The sequence below is a fragment of the Symphalangus syndactylus genome, chromosome 20 (genome assembly GCF_028878055.3).
Source record: "Symphalangus syndactylus isolate Jambi chromosome 20, NHGRI_mSymSyn1-v2.1_pri, whole genome shotgun sequence".
In the NCBI taxonomy this organism is placed as follows: Eukaryota; Metazoa; Chordata; class Mammalia; order Primates; family Hylobatidae; genus Symphalangus; species Symphalangus syndactylus.
In genome coordinates this window covers 24,710,332-24,728,573 of record NC_072442.2, presented here as the reverse complement: position 1 = coordinate 24,728,573, position 18,242 = coordinate 24,710,332, and the positions used below count along the sequence as shown (strand labels likewise).

At 40.3% G+C, this 18,242-nt stretch overlaps 1 protein-coding gene across 2 annotated transcripts in view; it reads right to left on the bottom strand.

The window, feature by feature from the left end:
- Window positions 1–18,242, bottom strand: part of SUZ12 (SUZ12 polycomb repressive complex 2 subunit) — a 62,879-nt gene that overhangs the window by 21,122 nt on the left and 23,515 nt on the right. For both annotated transcript variants that reach the window (XM_055258204.2, XM_055258205.2), the window contains 4 exons: window positions 14,057–14,106; window positions 7,375–7,460; window positions 4,868–5,099; window positions 3,959–4,052 (listed from right to left, as the gene is read on the bottom strand). In XM_055258204.2, coding sequence (XP_055114179.1) covers window positions 3,959–4,052; window positions 4,868–5,099; window positions 7,375–7,460; window positions 14,057–14,106 — 462 coding nt within the window. The remainder of the gene's footprint in view (window positions 1–3,958; window positions 4,053–4,867; window positions 5,100–7,374; window positions 7,461–14,056; window positions 14,107–18,242) is intronic.

Below are 18,242 nucleotides of genomic sequence, written 5' to 3'. Positions count from 1 at the left end.
AAACTCCGTCTCAAAAAAAAAAAAAAAATGGAGAAGGTGATTCTGGTATATCTTACTATTCTAGAAAATCAGGAAAAAATAGCAGCAACAAAACAGGACACAGAAGCCTACTTAGAAGGGCTCCTCCTGACCAAATATGAGACAATTTGAGCATTAAAATAACAGTATCAATAGATTAATTGAATAAAAATAGAATTTGTTAATCCATACTGATTTTAAAATATCAAAGCTGGGGAAAGGACTGCTCTTCTTTCTAAATTTACATAAAACTTTAAAAAAAATTTTTTTTTCTTTTTAAGAATGAGGTCTTGCTATGTTGCCCAAGCTGGTCTCAAACTCCTGGGCTCAAATAATCTTCCCGCCTTGGACTCCCAAAGTGTTAGGGTTACAGGTATCAGCCACCATGCCCACCTGTTTCTTTCTTTCTCTCTCTCTCTCTCTTTCTATATATATACATATATATATATGTATATATATGTACATATATATGTATATATATACATATATATACATATATACGTATATATATACATATATACGTATATATGTATATATATACATATATACGTATATATGTATATATATACGTATATATATATATATATATATATATTTCAGGGTTAGTCAAGTGAAGCAGTGGGAGCAGAGAAGGCATGCTCTTCTTTATATAAAAATGCAAGTAAATGTGGAAGAAATGTTAGAAAATTACCATTTCCCAACCGCCAAAGGAATAATTTATTCAAGCAAAAATAATCAATCGATGCTAAAACTGTTGGGTGAAAGGCTATGGGAAGAAAATGGATATTTACTCAGCTTCATGTATTAGCATAAGAATTATATGCTGATTTATATAAAAGGGAAAAAAAGTACTGTTACAATGGAGAAATATGGTGAACAGCATCTTAACCGAGTGATCAAACCTAATACTACCTTTTGTCTGTGATGTAGTATGTAAAGAACACATCACTCATTAGAATCCCTGCCAAAAATGTTTAACCTGAAGCTAATCATGAGGAAATCATCACAGCAGTCCAAATTGAGATACATTCTGCAAAACTACAGGCCTATACTGGGGGAAAAATGTCACAAAAGGTAGGGAGAAAGGCTAGGGGACTATTCCAAATTGAAGGAGACTGAAGAACTATGACATCTAGCTATAGAATCGGGGTGGGGACAGAACAAATTATAAAGGACATTATTGAGGTCAACTGGGGAGATAGTGTTGTATTTTAAATTTTCCTCATAAGTTTACGGTGGTTATACCAGAAAATGTCTTCGTTCTTAGCAGATACATGCAAGAGAGTTTATAAATGAGGAATAAAGCAAACTTTCAAATTGTTCAGCACAAAAATATATACTCACAAATAAATCAAATGTGGTAAAATGTTAACAACAGATACAATCTAGATGAAGGGTATGTGGATATTAAATGACTTTAGTATTCTTTCAACTTTCCTACGGGTTTGAATTTTTTTTTTTTTTTTTTTTTTGAGACAGAGTCTCACTGTGACCAGGCTGGAGTGCAGCAGCGCGACCTCAACTCACTGCAACCTCCGCCTCCTGGGTTCAAGCGATTCTCCTGCCTCAGCCTCCCGAGTAGCTGGGACTACAGGCACACACCACCACGCCGAGCTAATTTTCGTATTTTTAGTAGAGATGGGATTTCACCATGTTGGCCAGGACAGTCTCGATCTCTTGACCTTGTGATCTGCCCATCTCAGCCTCCCAAAGTGCTGGGATTACAGGCGTGAGCCACCATGCCCGGGGGAATATTTTCAAAATAAGCTGCTGTGGGGAAATTCTCCCAGTTTCTTCTTGGCACTTTTTCTTTAAAATAAAAGCATTATCTTTTTCTTGCAAGAAATGTGTTAACATATGTGTCAGGTACAGTGAATAAAAAAGAAAATAGAACATACCCCATGCTGCCTAAAATAGAACAATTAACAGCATCGATGAAGTCCAATGAGCCTCATTCTAATTGTTTCCCCCACAGACATGACCACTATTTTCTAGTATATTTATGGTTCTATTGTTTTCCATTTAAATCTTTGATACACAATAAAATTTCTGACTTTACAAAGACACTGGCCGGGCACAGTGGCTCAGCTGTAATCCCAGCACTTTGGGAGGCAGGTGGCTCAGTTGTAATCCCAGCACTTTGGGAGGCAGGTGGATGATCTGAGGCCAACATGGTGAAACCTCATCTCTACTAAAAATACAAAAATTAGCTGGCCGTGGTGGTGGGTGCCTGTAATCCCAGCTATTCAGGAGGCTGAGGCAGGTGAATCGCTTGAACCCGGGAGGCAGAGGTTGCAGTCAGCTGAGATCATGCCACTGAACGCCAGCCTGGGTGACAGAGCGAGAGTCTGTCTCAAAAATAAACAAATAAATAAATAAATAATAAACAACAGGAGGAATGGCCTAGTTACTTTCCCTGGTTCTTTGTCCTACACCTGATAACAAACTGTTAACTACCAGCAAGCAGCCTGGTACAAGAAATGATGGCATAGGTTTCCTTCTCCAATCCCAAAAAGTGCTGGATTTGCTTCTTTCACTGGTGATATTTTCACTAAAATATTTCGTTTCCAAACAGAAATTGCAGACATTATTATAAGCCTGTGTGTTTCCTGCCATCCTGTACCAAATGCACAGAGGTACACAATGATTATACATGATTTTTTTTTTTTTTTTAAGATAGAGTCTCGCTCTGTCACCCAGGCTGGAGTGGAGTGGTGTGATCTCGGCTCACTGCAACCTCCACCTCCCGGGTTCAAGCGATTCTCCTGCCTCAGCCTCCTAAGTAGCTGGGATTACAGGCACATGCCACTGTGCCCGGCTAATTTTTGTATTTTTGGTAGAGACGGGGTTTCACCATCTTGGCCAGGCTGGTCTCGAACTCCTGACCTCGTGATCCACCCGCTTCGGCCTCCCAAAGAGCTGGGATTACAGGCGTGAGCCACCGTGCCCGGCCTTCTTTCTTTTTTTAAAAAAGATGGGGTCTCGCCTAGGCGTGGTGGCTCACACCTGTAATCCCAGCACTTCGGGAGGCCAAGGCAGGTGGATCACGAGGTCAGGAGACCGACATCATTCTGGCTAACATGGTGAAACCCCCTCTCTACTGAAAATACAAAAAATTAGCCGGGCGTGGGGGCATGCACCTGTAGTCCCAGGTACTCCAGAGGCTGAGGCAGGAGACTTGCTCAAACCCAGGTGGCAGAGGGGTTGCAGTGAGCAGAGATTGTGCCACTGCACTCCTGCCTGGGTGACAGAGTGAGACACCATCCTAAAAAAAAAAAAAAAAAAAAGATGGGATCTCACTTTGTCACTCAGGCCAGAGTACAGTGACATGATCATAGTTCATTGCTGCCTTGAACTCCTGGGCTCAAACAATCCTCCCACCTTAGCCTCCTATGTAGCTGGAACTACAAGTGCATACCACCATGACCAGCTCCTCTTCCTTAATTTTTAATAAACACATAACCCCAAGATTTACGTAGGGCCCACTCCATTTAAGTCTCTTCTCAAATACTACCTCCTCCCAGAGGTTATCTCTCTAAAACAGTAACCATTTATTCCCTATTTTTCTTCACAACACTCATCACTAAGTGACATTAGTTGATTTTTTGGGTGGTGGTCTGCTTCCTCCACTAAAAGTTAAGCTCCATGGTGAAGGCAGGGATTTTGTTGCCTTCTCAATGTCTAGAACAGTGTCTGGCAAAGAGTAGACAATCAGAAAATATTCGCCAAATAAGTAAGCTTAACTGAGCTATCTATCCAAATAGTTCCTTAATTATTGTTTTCTATGAAATAGACAAAAATTCAGTGTTTGCAAATTTGTTTTTTCATCCATAAGAAGAAACAAAGGCAATGAAATAATCAATATAAATAATTATATTCTGCTTCAGAATGAAAACATTTCCAGAACATTGTGGGAGCCTCACTTGTTCATCAACATTACCTGTTTTTATCAAATACTGTCATTTGTGCAACAAATGTCTTTTCCCCATCCTCACGATTTCGTTTTCTTCTGGCTGGAAGCTCTTCACTGACATCTAAATTTAACAAACATTTCTCATAAATCAAACATCAGAACAAAAATGTGTTATGATATATGGTCCCTTAACATAAAACATGCTACATTTATCCCAAATGAGGTATGAATTACATACACTAAAGTTGCAATAATATACAGACCACGTCTTCCAATTTTGCATTTTTACTGTATGTTCTTTTTTAACACTCACAACATTAACCCCACATCTTTGCAAATGCTAATGTTTCTGTTTAGAATTATCTTTGCTAGGCAACTCCTTCTCACTCATGGTTAACTCTCCAAAAACTTCAAACAATACTTCAAGAGTCAAGGATTATTTCTTCCAACGTGTTTCTCTGCTGAACTTCACATATACCTATATTGTGCCACTCATCATTTTGCCGCAATGATTTATTTCATGTCTATTTCCCTACACTAGGTTGTGAGACTTTGGAGGATAGGACTGAATCTTTTAATCATCTTCGATTAAATTAAATTATCCCCAGAACCTATGTGTTTGTTGAATGAATACCTCAAAGATGAATTCACAATTGTTGGAAAAAGAGGGATGGGTAGGGGGATAAATACGCAACAAGTATAATAAAATGTTCATTGTTGAATCTAAGAGGTAAGTAGATAGGTGTTCACTATAAAATACTTCTCATTGTCCTTTATGTTTGAAAATCTGCACAACAAAATGTTGAGGTGGAGGTGAATTCACTGTTTGCTTTAAGACTCAGCACCATGACTATCATGAAGGAACACTGGTACAATCATTTTCAATGACCATCTTAATCTCCAGTGATAAAATGTAGTAAAAAAAAAAAAAATTACCAATATTTTCATTGGTTTCTCCATTAATCATTCCATTAAACTCTCTTCTTCCTGGACGAGTCACTCTAAATAGCAACGAGTAAGACTTCACCATATGGCTGTTACTAGGTTCAAATTCATTACTGGAAACTGCAAGGGACGGGAAATTTCCAGGTTTTGTTTGATTGAGGTCAGGATTCAAAGGCACCTGCTTTTTACCTGTGGGAACTTGCCTTATTGGACAACTTACATCCTGCAAAGGTAAAGATTATTAATTTATATTTATTTGTACATAAGCAGTAAGAATTATAATAAAACTTCTAATCACAGCTATAGGAAACATGGGAGATAGGCCATGATCACCAAATGGAATGTTAAAATTCTAACCATAGTTATGAAAACTGTGAAGCAAAAATAAAAATTTGAAATTGAGGTTTTCTCCAACATAATGAAATTATGATACAGTATATCTAATATTTAGCTAACAGTGATCTGAAACAGTTGTATATTAGAAATATAGAACTAAAAGCATGCTAAATCTCTCTGGTAAGGCTTTTTAGCAACAAACAAAAAAACCATGCTAAAAATGTTAAACTCATATACTTTTATCAAATCTCTTAAATGTTCTATTTTAACATGACAATGACTAATAGGACCATTAGAAATAAAAAAATGACTAATAATCCCATGGTCAACAACTACATTATGAAACAGTAAATCCATATAGTTAAAATATGTTGTTTAACAGAAAGGATCATCATCCTTAAAAAAACAAAAACAAAACTGGTTTTATTTACCAGTGATCGTATTCTGAGTAATATTCTGTTATTGTATTAGTTACACTGAAAATGCATACTAGAAAAACTGGAAGGATCAGAAGACCTTTATGACAGTATCTTACAGCACCTACTTCTTTTAAAATAAATAGAATACATGCAGTCTAAAAAAATTTCTATTTTATAAGACTATAAAGTGAAAACTATGAATTCTCACCCACCCCCAGGTCTTACGCTCCAGAGATGACTAATACTAGCAGTTGGCTGTGTATATTCTTCCAGGAAAATGATTACCCTGATACTTTTTTTTGAACATAAGAATGACTATATTTATATTCATATCTTATTCTAAGTAATGTATCTTGGATTTTCGTATCGTCACTTGTTGTAATGTGTATGGAGGTTAGGTAGGAGTAAGGAGTGATATTTCTTTTCTTTTTTTTTTTTTGAGATTCTGTCTCCAAAAAAAAAAAAAAAAAAGGGCTAGAGTGCAGTTGTGCGATCTCGGCTCGCTGCAAGCTCCGCCTCCCAGGTTCATGCCATTCTCCTGCCTCAGCCTCCTGAGTAGCTGGCACTACGGGTGCTCATCACCATGCCCAGCTAATTTTTTGTATTTTTAGTAGAGACGGGATTTCACCGTGTTAGCCACTCAAACTCCTGACCTCGTGATCTGCCCACCTTGGCCTCTCAAAAGTGCTGGGATTACAGGCATAAGCCACCGCACCTGGCAAGGAGTGATATTTCCTAACTTTACATACATTTTTTTTTTTTCTTGAGACAGTTTCACTCTATTGCACAGGCTGGAGCTCAGTGGTGCAATCATGGCTCACTGCAGCCTTGACTTACTGGGCTCAAGCAATCCTCCCGAGTAGCTGGGACTACAGGCACAGGCCATCATGCCTAGCTCATTTTTGTATTTTTAGTAGAGACAGGGTTTCGCCATGTTGACCAGGATGCTTAACTCCTGGATTCAAGCAATCTGCCCACTTCTGCCTCCCAAAGTGCTGGGATTATAGGTGTGAGCTACGGCAACCGGCCTTTACAGAAACTTTTAAAAATAAAGTTCCACTGCTGCCTCCGAGGCGCCTTAGTCTACTCCCTCCCAATGATTGAGGCCCTTATGGCCTATGGTCTTCGAAGAATATCAGCACTGGGACCCTGGACCCAGACCAGTTCCTACTCCTCTTGAAACACTTGGGGACTTAAAGCAACTAAAGGTACATCTGTTGGCTTTGATCGGTTGACCAGGAAACATCTTAACACTTGTGTCTACGGTGAAATAACTTCACCTTATAAAAATTTGAAGCAATGTATTAATAAGTGAATGGCTAATAATGCTGACAACAAAATTTCTTTGCCTGAGAGCAGTGTTACAAACGATAATCTTGTGGAAAAAACTCTCTCTTAGCCCTTATCTAAAATGTCAATGGGTACAAATAGCTAAGAAATACGCTAACAGACTGAAATGGTAGAAAAGCAACTGAATTTATGCCAGATGCTGAAACACAGCTTCGCCATTTCCAGACTCCTATAAGAGAAAGTTTTGTACAGACACTTATTAAAAGACTAGAAAAACTACACAGATATGCGAGCTGGCAAAAGAGGTTATCAGTTTTATAATTAGGCCATCAATATATTTCTTAAGCTTTCAAAATTTAAAACTCAGCTTTAAAATACAATATATATGCATAAAGATGTCCAATTAAGCAAATTATTCCATTTACTCTACCAATATCATTTTATTGACATTACCTTTCTTTTTTTGTGGCAAACTTTCACAAGCAGGACTTCCAGAGTAACAGAATTTTGTTCATTTTCTGAGTTTTGTGATGGCTTATCTAAATAGAAAATCAGTATTTTAAAATATATTTTAAAAATATATGAACACAGTATTCATTTTGCTAATAAGTCAGGGAACTTCAAACAGAGATTTCCCATAATAAGACTTCTCAAAAGTTCACTCATTCTTTTTTCCTCAAATCAGTTCCAAACTTACAGCAAACTCTTTAAAAGCCTTTATATATAGTGTAAATAAACCATTCACAAAACAAATATAATTACTGTCCTATATGCTGTAATTTTTTTTTCCATTTGATATAGGTTTTGCTCTGTTGTCCAAGGTACAGTGCAGTGGCACAATCACAGCTCACTGCAATCACAAGCTCCTGGGATCAGGTGATCCTCACACATCAGCACGGCAGCCTCCTGAGTACCTGGGATTACAGGCGTGAGCCACCATGCCCAGGTTGTAAGTATAAAAATTTTTCACTGGCCAGACATAGTGGCTCATGCCTGTAATCCCAACACTTTGGGAGGCCAAGGCAAGAATATCACTTAAGGCCAAGAGTTCAAGACCAGCCTGCCCAACACAGAGACCTCGTCTCTACAAAATGTCAAAAAATTAGCTGGGTGTGGTGGGTGTCATGTGCCTGTAGTCCTAGCTACCTCAGAGGCTAAGGTAGAAGGATCTCTTGAGCCAAGGAGTTCAAGGCTGCAGTGAGCTATGATCCTGTCACTGCCCTCTAGTCTGGGCAAAAGAGTCAGATCCTGTCTCTAAAAAACATCTATACATTTCTATTTTTATATATATATAAAATATATATCATATATTATATTTTATATATATAATTAGGAATATTTCCTAATTCCTTTTTTCTTTTTGAGACAGAGACTCGCTCTTTCACCCAGGCTGGAGTGCAGTAGGGGGATCTTGGCACACTGCAACCTCTGCCTCCCGGGTTAAAGTGATCCTCCCACCTCAGCCTCCCGAGTAGCTGGGACTACAGATGTGCACCATGACACCCGGCTGATTTTTTTAATTTTTAGTAGAGATGGGGTTTCACCATGTTGGCTATGCTGGTCTTGAACTCCTGACCCCACCCGCCTTGGCCTCCCAAAGTGCTGGGATTACAGGCGTGAGCCACCACACCTGGCCATATTTACTGAATATTTCTAATTTGAAGATTTAATATTTTTGTTTGTTTTTCAGACAAGCGTCTGGGCTCAAGTGATCCTCCCATTTTAGCCTCCTAAGTAGCTCAGACTACAGGCACATGCAACTGGGCCGGCTTGAAGATTTAACATTTATGATAATATGCTGCTAGTCAAAAGTAATTTTGACAAATACAGTTAAAGCTTCTTGGCACAAAGCATAAATGAAAACAGTTGCAGGAGGGCCAGGTGTGGTGGCTCACACCTGTAATCCCAGCACTTAGGGAGGCCGAGGCAGGTGGATCACCTGAGTCCGGGAGTTTGAGACCAGCCTGACCAACACGGAGAAACCCCGTCTCTACTAAAAATACAAAATCAGCCAGGCATGGTGGTGCACGCCTGTAATGTCAGCTACTTGGGAGGCTGAGGCAGGAGAACTGCTTGAACTGGGGGTGGCGGGCAGAGGTTGCAGTGAGCCGAGATCACGCCATTGCACGCCAGCCTGGGCAACAAGAGCGAAGCTCCATCTCCAAAAAAAAAAAAAAAGTTGCAGGAGACAACCACATTCAAAATAAGCATCTTCAATTTTTTTCTTCTCCTATAATCTACTAGAAAAATTATTAAGATAACATTTGAATTAAATTAGTTACTATTATACATGTTTCATTATGAATGCATAGAGACACTAAACTAAAAAGTTCTTGATCTGACCAAGACTTATGGCCAAAAGGATAAAAAATGGATTTCAAAAAACATTAAACATTATAAAACGTAGAGATAGAGCTATTTTTAGACGCTTTCCCCAGAATTTCTCTACAGTTTAAATGGGATAACAAAAATCAAGATATTATTTACTATCTAGAAGAGTATCTTGGCTTACAAAAAATTTAGGGGTGTTAATTTTGAATACCATAGTCTATATTCTCTATGTATATTAACTAACAAAGGCTTTACAAATTAAGGTTCTAGAGCAGTCCTCCATAACTTGTTTTTAAAGTCCCAAAGGTATTAACAGTTCAAAACTGAATATTTAATCACTAATTCATCAAATAGCTTCAACAACATCCAGAACTATTATAATAGATGAATCCATGAACATACAAAATAAAATTTTTGTTCTAAGGCATTGGGCAACACATTTTTTCTTTCTTTACTTTTTTTTTTTTTTTTGAGAGATGAGTCTTGCTCTGAGGCCAAGGCTAGAGTGCAACGGAACATTCTTGACTCACTGCAACCTCCACCTCCTGGGTTAAAGCAGTTCTCCCTGCCTCAGTCTCCCGAATAGCTGGGACTACAGGCACACGCCACCAAGCCCAAGTAATTTTTTTTTTTTTTTTCTTGAGTCAGTCTCACTTGGTTGCCCAGGCTGGAGTGCAGTGGCACCATCTCGGCTCACTGCAGCCTGCACCTCCCAGGTTCAAGCACTTCTCATGATTCAATCTCCAGAGTAGCTGGGATTATGGGATGAAACACCATTCCCAGCTAATTTTGTTATTTTCAGCAGAGATGGGGCTTCACTATGTTGGCCAGGCTGGCCTCAAACTCCCTACCTCAGGTGATCTACCTGCCTCGGCCTCCCAAAGTGCTGGGATTATAGGCGTGAGCCATTGTGCCCGGCCGGCAACACTTTTTTTCTACTTAAAAACATTCTTATTGGGTGTGTGTGTGTAAAACACATTTGATCAGTTTCTTCGGAAGTTGCATGCAGGATAAAAACACTTTAATACAGCAAAAAATAGTCCAATGTCTAAATGCAGTAACAAAAATATTTGCCAAACAATACTCACCATGAAAATAGTACCCAAATAATCTTTGTGTATTTATTCTAAGAAGCAGTTTCAAGTAGTAATTGCCAAACAAAAGCTTTCATTTAAAAACAAAAGAGGCCGGATGCAGTGGCTCATGCCTGTAATCCTAGCCCTTTGGGAGGCTGAGGTGAGAGGATAGCTTGAGCCCAGGAGGCTGCAATGAAGCAAGACTGCTCACTGCACTCCAGCATGGGTGACAGAGCAAGACTCTGCCTAAAAAATAATTAATAGTAAGAAAATAAGAAAAAATCACATTTTAATAATTAAAATTTTTTTTTTGCTTGTTTAGAGAGAGGGTCCCACTATGTTGCCCAGGCTCTATTCAAGCTCCTGGGCTCAAGCAATCCTCCCAGCTCAGCCTCCTCAGTAGCTGGAAATACAGGCAAGCATCACTGCTCCTGGTACATTTTAGAGAACTTGATGTTGGTTTTCTATCCTGATTTCTTAAAAATATTATTGAAAACAAAAAAGGTACAAATAAACCTTGGATGGAAAAGAAACACGATATATCTACTTCCAACTTCTCCTAGTTTCAAAGTTATAATAGAAATTATTTTCGACATAGGTGTGGTGGCTCACGCCTATAATCCCAGCACTTTGGGAGGCCGAGGTGGGCGAATCACTTGAGGCCAGGAGTTTGAGACCAGACTGGCCAACATGGTGAAATGAAATCCTGTCTCTATTAAAAATATAAAAATTAGGGGCCGGGCTAGGTGGCTCATGCCTATTGAAATCCCAGCACTCTGGGAGGCCGAGGTGGGCAAATCACCTGAGATCGGGAGTTCAAGAGACCAACCTGACCAACATGGAGAAACCCCATCTCTACTAAAAATACAAAAAATTAGCCAGGCATGGTGGTGCATGCCTGTAATACCAGCTACTCTGGAGACTGAGGCAAGAGAATTGCTTGAACCCGGGAGGTAGAGGTTGTGGTGAGCCGAGACTGCGCCATTGCACTCCAGCCTGGGCAACAAGAGCGAAACTCCGTCTCAGAAAAAGAAAAAAAAAATTAACTAGTGTGGTGGCACCCGCCTGTAATCCCAGCTACTTGGGAGGCTGAAGCATGAGAATCACTTGAACCTGGAGGCAGAGGCTGCAGTGATCTGAGATCAAACCACTACACTCCAGCCTGGGTGACAGAGGAATTATTTTCTGGAAACAGAGATATCAACAGAGTTCACTATCTCTTTTACTTTAATATCAAGAAAAATAAAGTAAATCTCAGCAATTGTTGAACTTTATATATTTTGCCAAGTAGATAGGAAAAAAGCTTAATATGACTACTTTCCAAAAATTTCAGTGGCGGATAAACTATGTGTTCTACACAGGTCCCTGAGAACAAAGGGCTAATGAATGTATAAAATTCAAATTATACGCTTCTGAAGAATTAAAGTCTAAACACATCAGAAGTACCACGGAAAACAAAATACGATGACTAGAAATAAGGACTCTAAGCAGACCATTACAAATAATTTAAGGAAAACAAAAACCATAATGCTACTCAGGTTACCTCTATATAAAAAAATAGACCATATCTAAGGTAAAAACTAGAAGTTACATTAGCTGCTAATACAAATATGAGATTTCAAATTTCTTACATAAAAACCCTAAGTAGGGCCAGTCTTAGTGGCTCACACCTGTAATCCCAGCACTTTGGGAGACTGAGGTGAGAGGATCACTTGAGACCAGGAGTTTGAGACCAGTCTGGGAAATGTAGTGAGATTCCATCTTAACAAAAAAAAATTTTTTTAATTAGCCAGGCATGGTGGGGATGCCTGTAGTTCCAGCTACTCAGGAGGCTGAGGCAGGAGGATCACTTGAGCCCAGGAGTTGATCACACCACTGCACTCCAGCCTGGGCGACATGAGCAAGACCCCGTCTAAAAACAAACAAACAAACAAACAAACCCCAAAGAGTCATTAAAAAATGGTTATATTAGAGCATTTTGACAATTGGCCAATTGGCAAGGTTGTCTTTTTGTCCTTTTTAGACAGTGACTCACTCTGTCACTCAGGCTGGAGTATAGTGGTGTGATCTTCGCTCACTGCAGCCTCAACCTCCAAGACTCAAGCAATCCTCCCACCTCAGCCTCCTGAGTAGCTGAGACTACAGAATAGCTGGGATTATGGGCATGTGCCACTGTGCCCGGTTAATCTTTTTTTACTTCTTACAGATAGGTTCTATGTTGCCCAGGCAAGCCTCAAGCAATTCTTCCATCTCAGCCTCCCAAGGTGTTGACATTATAGCTGTGAGCCACCACGCCCAGCCTAATATTTGGGATTTTTTGGAGACAGGGTCTCACTCTCTTGCCCAGCCTGGAGCAGAGTTGTGCAATCATAGCTCACTGTAACCTTGAATTCCTGAGCTTATGCAATCCTGCCATCTTGGACTTCCAAGTACCTAGAACTACAGGACATACCACCATACCTGGCTAATTTTTGTAGAGATAGGGTCTGTGTTGCCCAGGCTGGTCTTGAACTCCTGGCCTCAAGTCATCTTCCCGCCTCCGCCTCCCAAAATGCTGAGATTACAGACATGAGCCACCATGCCAGGCCTCATTTTCAATCTTTGTTTCTTACTGAACGATACCAAGACAACCAACCTGGCATGTTTCTAATAATGGTTTTATTCCATTGTATAATAAAAAAGATATACCATATACACAGACTTATGATGGATAAGCTGATAAGTAATTTTCCCTTTTTTTTTTTTTTTTTTTTTGAGATGGAGTCTCGCTCTGTCACCCAGGCTGGAGTGCAGTAACGCAATCTCGGCTCACTGCAACCTCCGACTCCCAGGTTCAAGCGATTCTTCTGCCTAAGTCTCCCAAGTAACTGGGACTACAGGCACCCACCACCACGCCCGGCTAATGTTTATATTTTTAGTAGAGATGGGGTTTTACCATATTGGCCAGGCTGGTCTTGAACTCCTGACCTCATGATACACCCGCCTCAGCCTACCAAAATGTTGGGATTACAGGCGTGAGCCAATGTGCCCGGCCGTATTTTTCCATTTTTAAAACAACCCTAATTCTTTCCAGCATGCTTTGGGCTTTTACTGGAGTAATATACTATATAATTTCCTTTGAATAATATCTAAAATATTAATATATGCCACTGGTAATAGTGGTTATTTCAGTTGTTTTACTGTGTTTTTTTAAAAACATGATGCAGTATCATTAATTCAAAATGTTTATGCATAAAAGGTTCTACTGAGGAGATTCTTTACCTATTGAAGTTCTAAGACAATTTGTTAAAATCTTCATCGTTAGCCAGGCGTGCTGGCTCACAAGGTCAGGAGTTCAAGACCAGCCTGGCTAGCATGGTGAGACCCTGTCTCTACTAAAAATACAAAAAATTAGCCAGGCATGGGGCACGTGCCTGTAATCCCAGCTACTCAGGAGGCTGAGGCAGGAGAATCGCTTGAACCCGGGAGGTGGAAGTTGCAGTGAGCTGAGATCACACCACTGCACTCCATCCAGCCTGGACGACAGAGCAAGACTGTCCACCCCCCGCCGCCCCCGCAAAAAAAATTTCATCATTAGCCTTCATAACTTAAAGCTCAAAAACATCAGAATCAACACCTTTTCCATTAAACATAATTTTATAAATTTACACTCAGAAGCCCCACTTTTTTTACATTCACAAAGGTATCTTGCTATTAAAATGCCACTTTATTTACTTTTAAGTACATACCATTTTTGTGGAAGAAACCAGTAAATGTAAGCTGCAAATGAGCTGACAAGCTAAAAAAAAAAGGAAATATTTTATCATTTTAATGCTCTGTAGTAAAATAACCTAGACTTTAAAACATAACATTGAAATCAAAGTTACTTCAGCTAATTTATAAATATTTGTACTCAATTGTTATTCAGGCCCATGACTCTTATGCTTTCCCTGTTAAATATGACATCCAAAAGTGTGTCTATACACCTAACAAAAAATAAACAACAAAAAACCCCTCACAACTCACAAAAAATAAAAACAAAACCACACAAACACCAGAGCAAGGCAGAAAAAAATCAGACCACCAAGTTAGAGGCCAGGTAATTTACTGTGTTTTAGTGTTCTACCTATAAAATGACAGCAGGTATGCCTTCCTACCTTTTTTTGTTTTGTTTTAATGAAGGCTTTAGTCAATGACTTCATCAAAAGGAAATTTTGAAAAGGGTAGCTAAATCCATGCAAAAAAATTTGAGTATTTTGAAGCTATGGAAATTCAACCTTCCCAATAAATGATACAGAACCATTACTTTATACTTCAAATAGCAATGAAATACACAATTACAAATCTGGTATAGATCTATAATTTACTGTTTCAACATATTATTTTCACTGTTAGTTTTAGAAGTTATGGAAAAGTAAAAGAAAGCATGAACTAGAACTAGTGCTCCTTCTATTTTCACAAATATCTATTAACAATATAAAAAAACTGTAAGGATGGGATAAAATAAACAAGCATCAATAAGCTTTTGAAGTACCTTTAGACTGCAAAACAGAACACAGTTGTTGATCAGGAGACATTCATAACTTTCCTGAGCATAGATCAGGCAGGGGATCACCAGGTCAGGAGTTCGAGACCAGCCTGGCCAATATGGTGAAACTCCGTCTCTACTAAAAATACAAAAATTAGCTGGGTGTGGTGGCACATGGCTGTAGTCTCAGCTACTCAGGAGGCTGAGGCAGGAGAATTGCTTGAACCTGGGAGGCAGAGGTTACAGTGAGCCAAGATTGCGCCATTGCGCTCCAGCCTGGGCGACAGGGGGAGACTTCCGTCTCAAAAAAAAAAAAAAAAACCTACAGAGTTGGGACTTTGAAGGGCATTTCTAGAACAGTAGTACAGAAAGTATGCTAGGGGCCGGGTGTGGTGGCTCACAACTGTAATCCCAGCATTTTGGGAGGCCAAGGCAGGAGGATCATGAGATCAGAAGATGGAGACCATCCTGGCTAACACGGTGAAACCCAATCTCTACTAAAAATACAAATATTGGCCGGGCGCGGTGGCTCACGCTTGTAATCCCAGCACTTTGGGAGGCCGAGGCGGGCGGATCACGAGGTCAGGAGATCGAGACCACGGTGAAACCCCGTTTCTACTAAAAATACAAAAAATTAGCCGGGCGTGGTGGCGGGCGCCTGTAGTCCCAGCTACTCGGAGAGGCTGAGGCAGGAGAATGGCGTGAACCCGGGAGGCGGAGCTTGCAGTGATCCGAGATTGCGCCACTGCACTCTAGCCTGGGCGACAGAGCGAGACTCCGTCTCAAAAAAAAAAAAAAAAAAAAATACAAATATTAGCCAGGCATGGTGGCGTGTGCCTGTAGTCCCAGCTACTCGGGAGGCTGAGGCAGGAGAATCACTCAAGCCCATGAGGCGGAGTTTGCAGTGAGCCGAGACTGCATCACTACACTCCAGCCTGGGCAACAGAGCAAGACTCCATCTCAAAAAAACAAAAAACAAACAACAAAAAAGTATGCTATCAGTAGAGGACAAAATTATTATGGAAGAGTAGAATTATAAGGGTCCAAGCAGAGTTAGAAAGCATAGGGCCGGCATTTATGGCCATACCACCGTGAACGCACCAGATCTCGGAAGCTAAGCAGGGTTGGGCCTGGTTGGTACTTGGATGGGAGAAAGCAAAAATATAAAGTTAAAACTAAGAACAGCCGGGCACGGTGGCTCACGCCTGTAATCCTGTTGGTACTTGGATGGGAGAAAGCAAAAATATAAAGTTAAAACTAAGAACGGCCGGGCGTGGTGGCTCACGCCTGTAATCCCAGCACTTTGGGAGGCCAAGGCGGGTGGATCATGAGATCAGGAGTTCAAGACCAGCCTGGCCAAGATGGTGAAACCCCATCTCTACTAAAAATACAAAAAAAAAAAAAAAGCCAGGCGCGGTGGCAGGCGCCTGTAATCCCAGCTACTCGGGAGGCTGAGGCAGGAGAATCTCTTGAACTCAGAGGGTGGAGGAATCACTTGAACTCAGAGGGTGGAGGTGGCAGTGAGCCAAGATCGCACCACTGCACTCCAGCATGGGTGACAGAGTGAGACTCCGTCTCAAAAAAAAAAAAAAAAAAAAAAAAACCTAAGAACCACCACCACAACTTAAGTATCATCAGCCGGGTCAGCCGGGCGTGGTGGCTCATGCCTGTAATCCTAGCACTTTGGGAGATGAGGCGGGATGAGGAATGAGGCGGGTGGATCACGAAGACAGGAGATCAAGACCATCCTGGCTAACACGGTGAAACCCTGTCTCTACTAAAATTAGCCAGGCATCGTGGCATGCGCCTGTAGTCCCAGCTACTCGGGAGGCTGAGGCATTTGAACCCAGGAGGTGGAGGTTGCAGTGAGCCAAGATTGCGCCACTGCACTCCAGCCTGGGCAACAGAGTGAGACTCTTGCCTCCAAAAAAAAAAAAAAAAAAAAAAAATCGTATACAATAGGAGTCTTAAAAACCTATTCTGTATAAGCAATTCATATATTATAAACATTTTTACATGAATCAGATAATTTCTACATGCTATTTTACTAAAAAGACAGCATTATCCTAGAAAAAGTTTCATAAATACTACCTTATGTAGCAGAATTAGCTAAAACCCAAAGCATAAGTGAAAGAGGAATATTCTACAATTCTCACATTAGAAGATAATCCACCAGTCACAACACATCTATTCTACTCTTTGTTGCTTCAATTAAACCTACATACTAAGACCAGATTAACTTTCATAAGAATCTACTTCTTATCTATCATTTCTTTCTGCACATCTACTGAGACCCCAACTACCAAATCTTTTGTCTAACTGCTGAAATGGTTCTCATTTCTTGTTCTACGAAAGCCCTACATATGAAAATAGAATAGAATTTATAGAGTCAGAAAATCCAAGTTTGAATTCTGGTGCCACTTATTCACTGTGGTCTGTTATCTATAAAATGAGGATATTTTCTCTCACAAAGAGTGTGAGGCTTAAGATTTTGTTTTTTGGCTTTCAGACACGGTCTCGTTGTGTCACCCAGACTGGTGTGTAGTGGCACAATCTAGGCTCACTGCAACCTCCAACTTCCAGGCTCAAATGATCCTCCCACCTCAGCCTCCAAGAGTAGCTGAGACTACAGGCATGCACCATCACGCCTGGCTAATTTTTGCATGTTTGCGGAGTCAGGGTTTTGCCATGTTGCCCAGGCTGGTCTCAAACTCCTGAGATCAAGAGATCCACCTGCCTCGGCCTCCCCAAGTGCTGGGATTACAGGTGTGAGCCACTGCACCTGACCAGTTTAAGGTTTTAATTCAATTATTTTTTTTCTTTTAGAGACAGGGTCTCGCTATGTTGCCCAGGCTGGTAATGAACTCCTGGGCGCAAGTGATCATTCCACCTCAGCCTCCCAAAGTGCTGCGATTATAGGCATGAGCCACTGTGCCCAGTCAGGCTTGCAGAAAGTAATAAAGTATCCAGTAAAATACTCTCTCCCTCTTCTACAAAGACCCTAAACCCAACCAATCAAGAGCTAAATGACCACTTTATCCCTTTACAAGCACTCCTATTTACCACTTTTTAGTCACTATTTTTCCATATACATCTTTTTATTAGTGTCCCTAGCACCTAGCAGTGTCTTACAGAAAATCACCCAACAAATTTTTTTCATAAGATAATGTCCTCCTAGAGTAACACAAATTTAAAGGTCAGGAATCATGGCCCATTACGTTGCAGTACTATTAGTATTATTTACATTATTTTTCTGAGAAGTGTGAGGGTAAGCTCCAACTCTGAAATGCCAGAAAGATCTTACATTTATTTACCCCAGAGAATATTTTAAATCAGTGTTACTTAAAATGTTGCCTACACACTGAGGTCATTAGGAAAAATGTTACCATTCTACAACAACTCAAGAA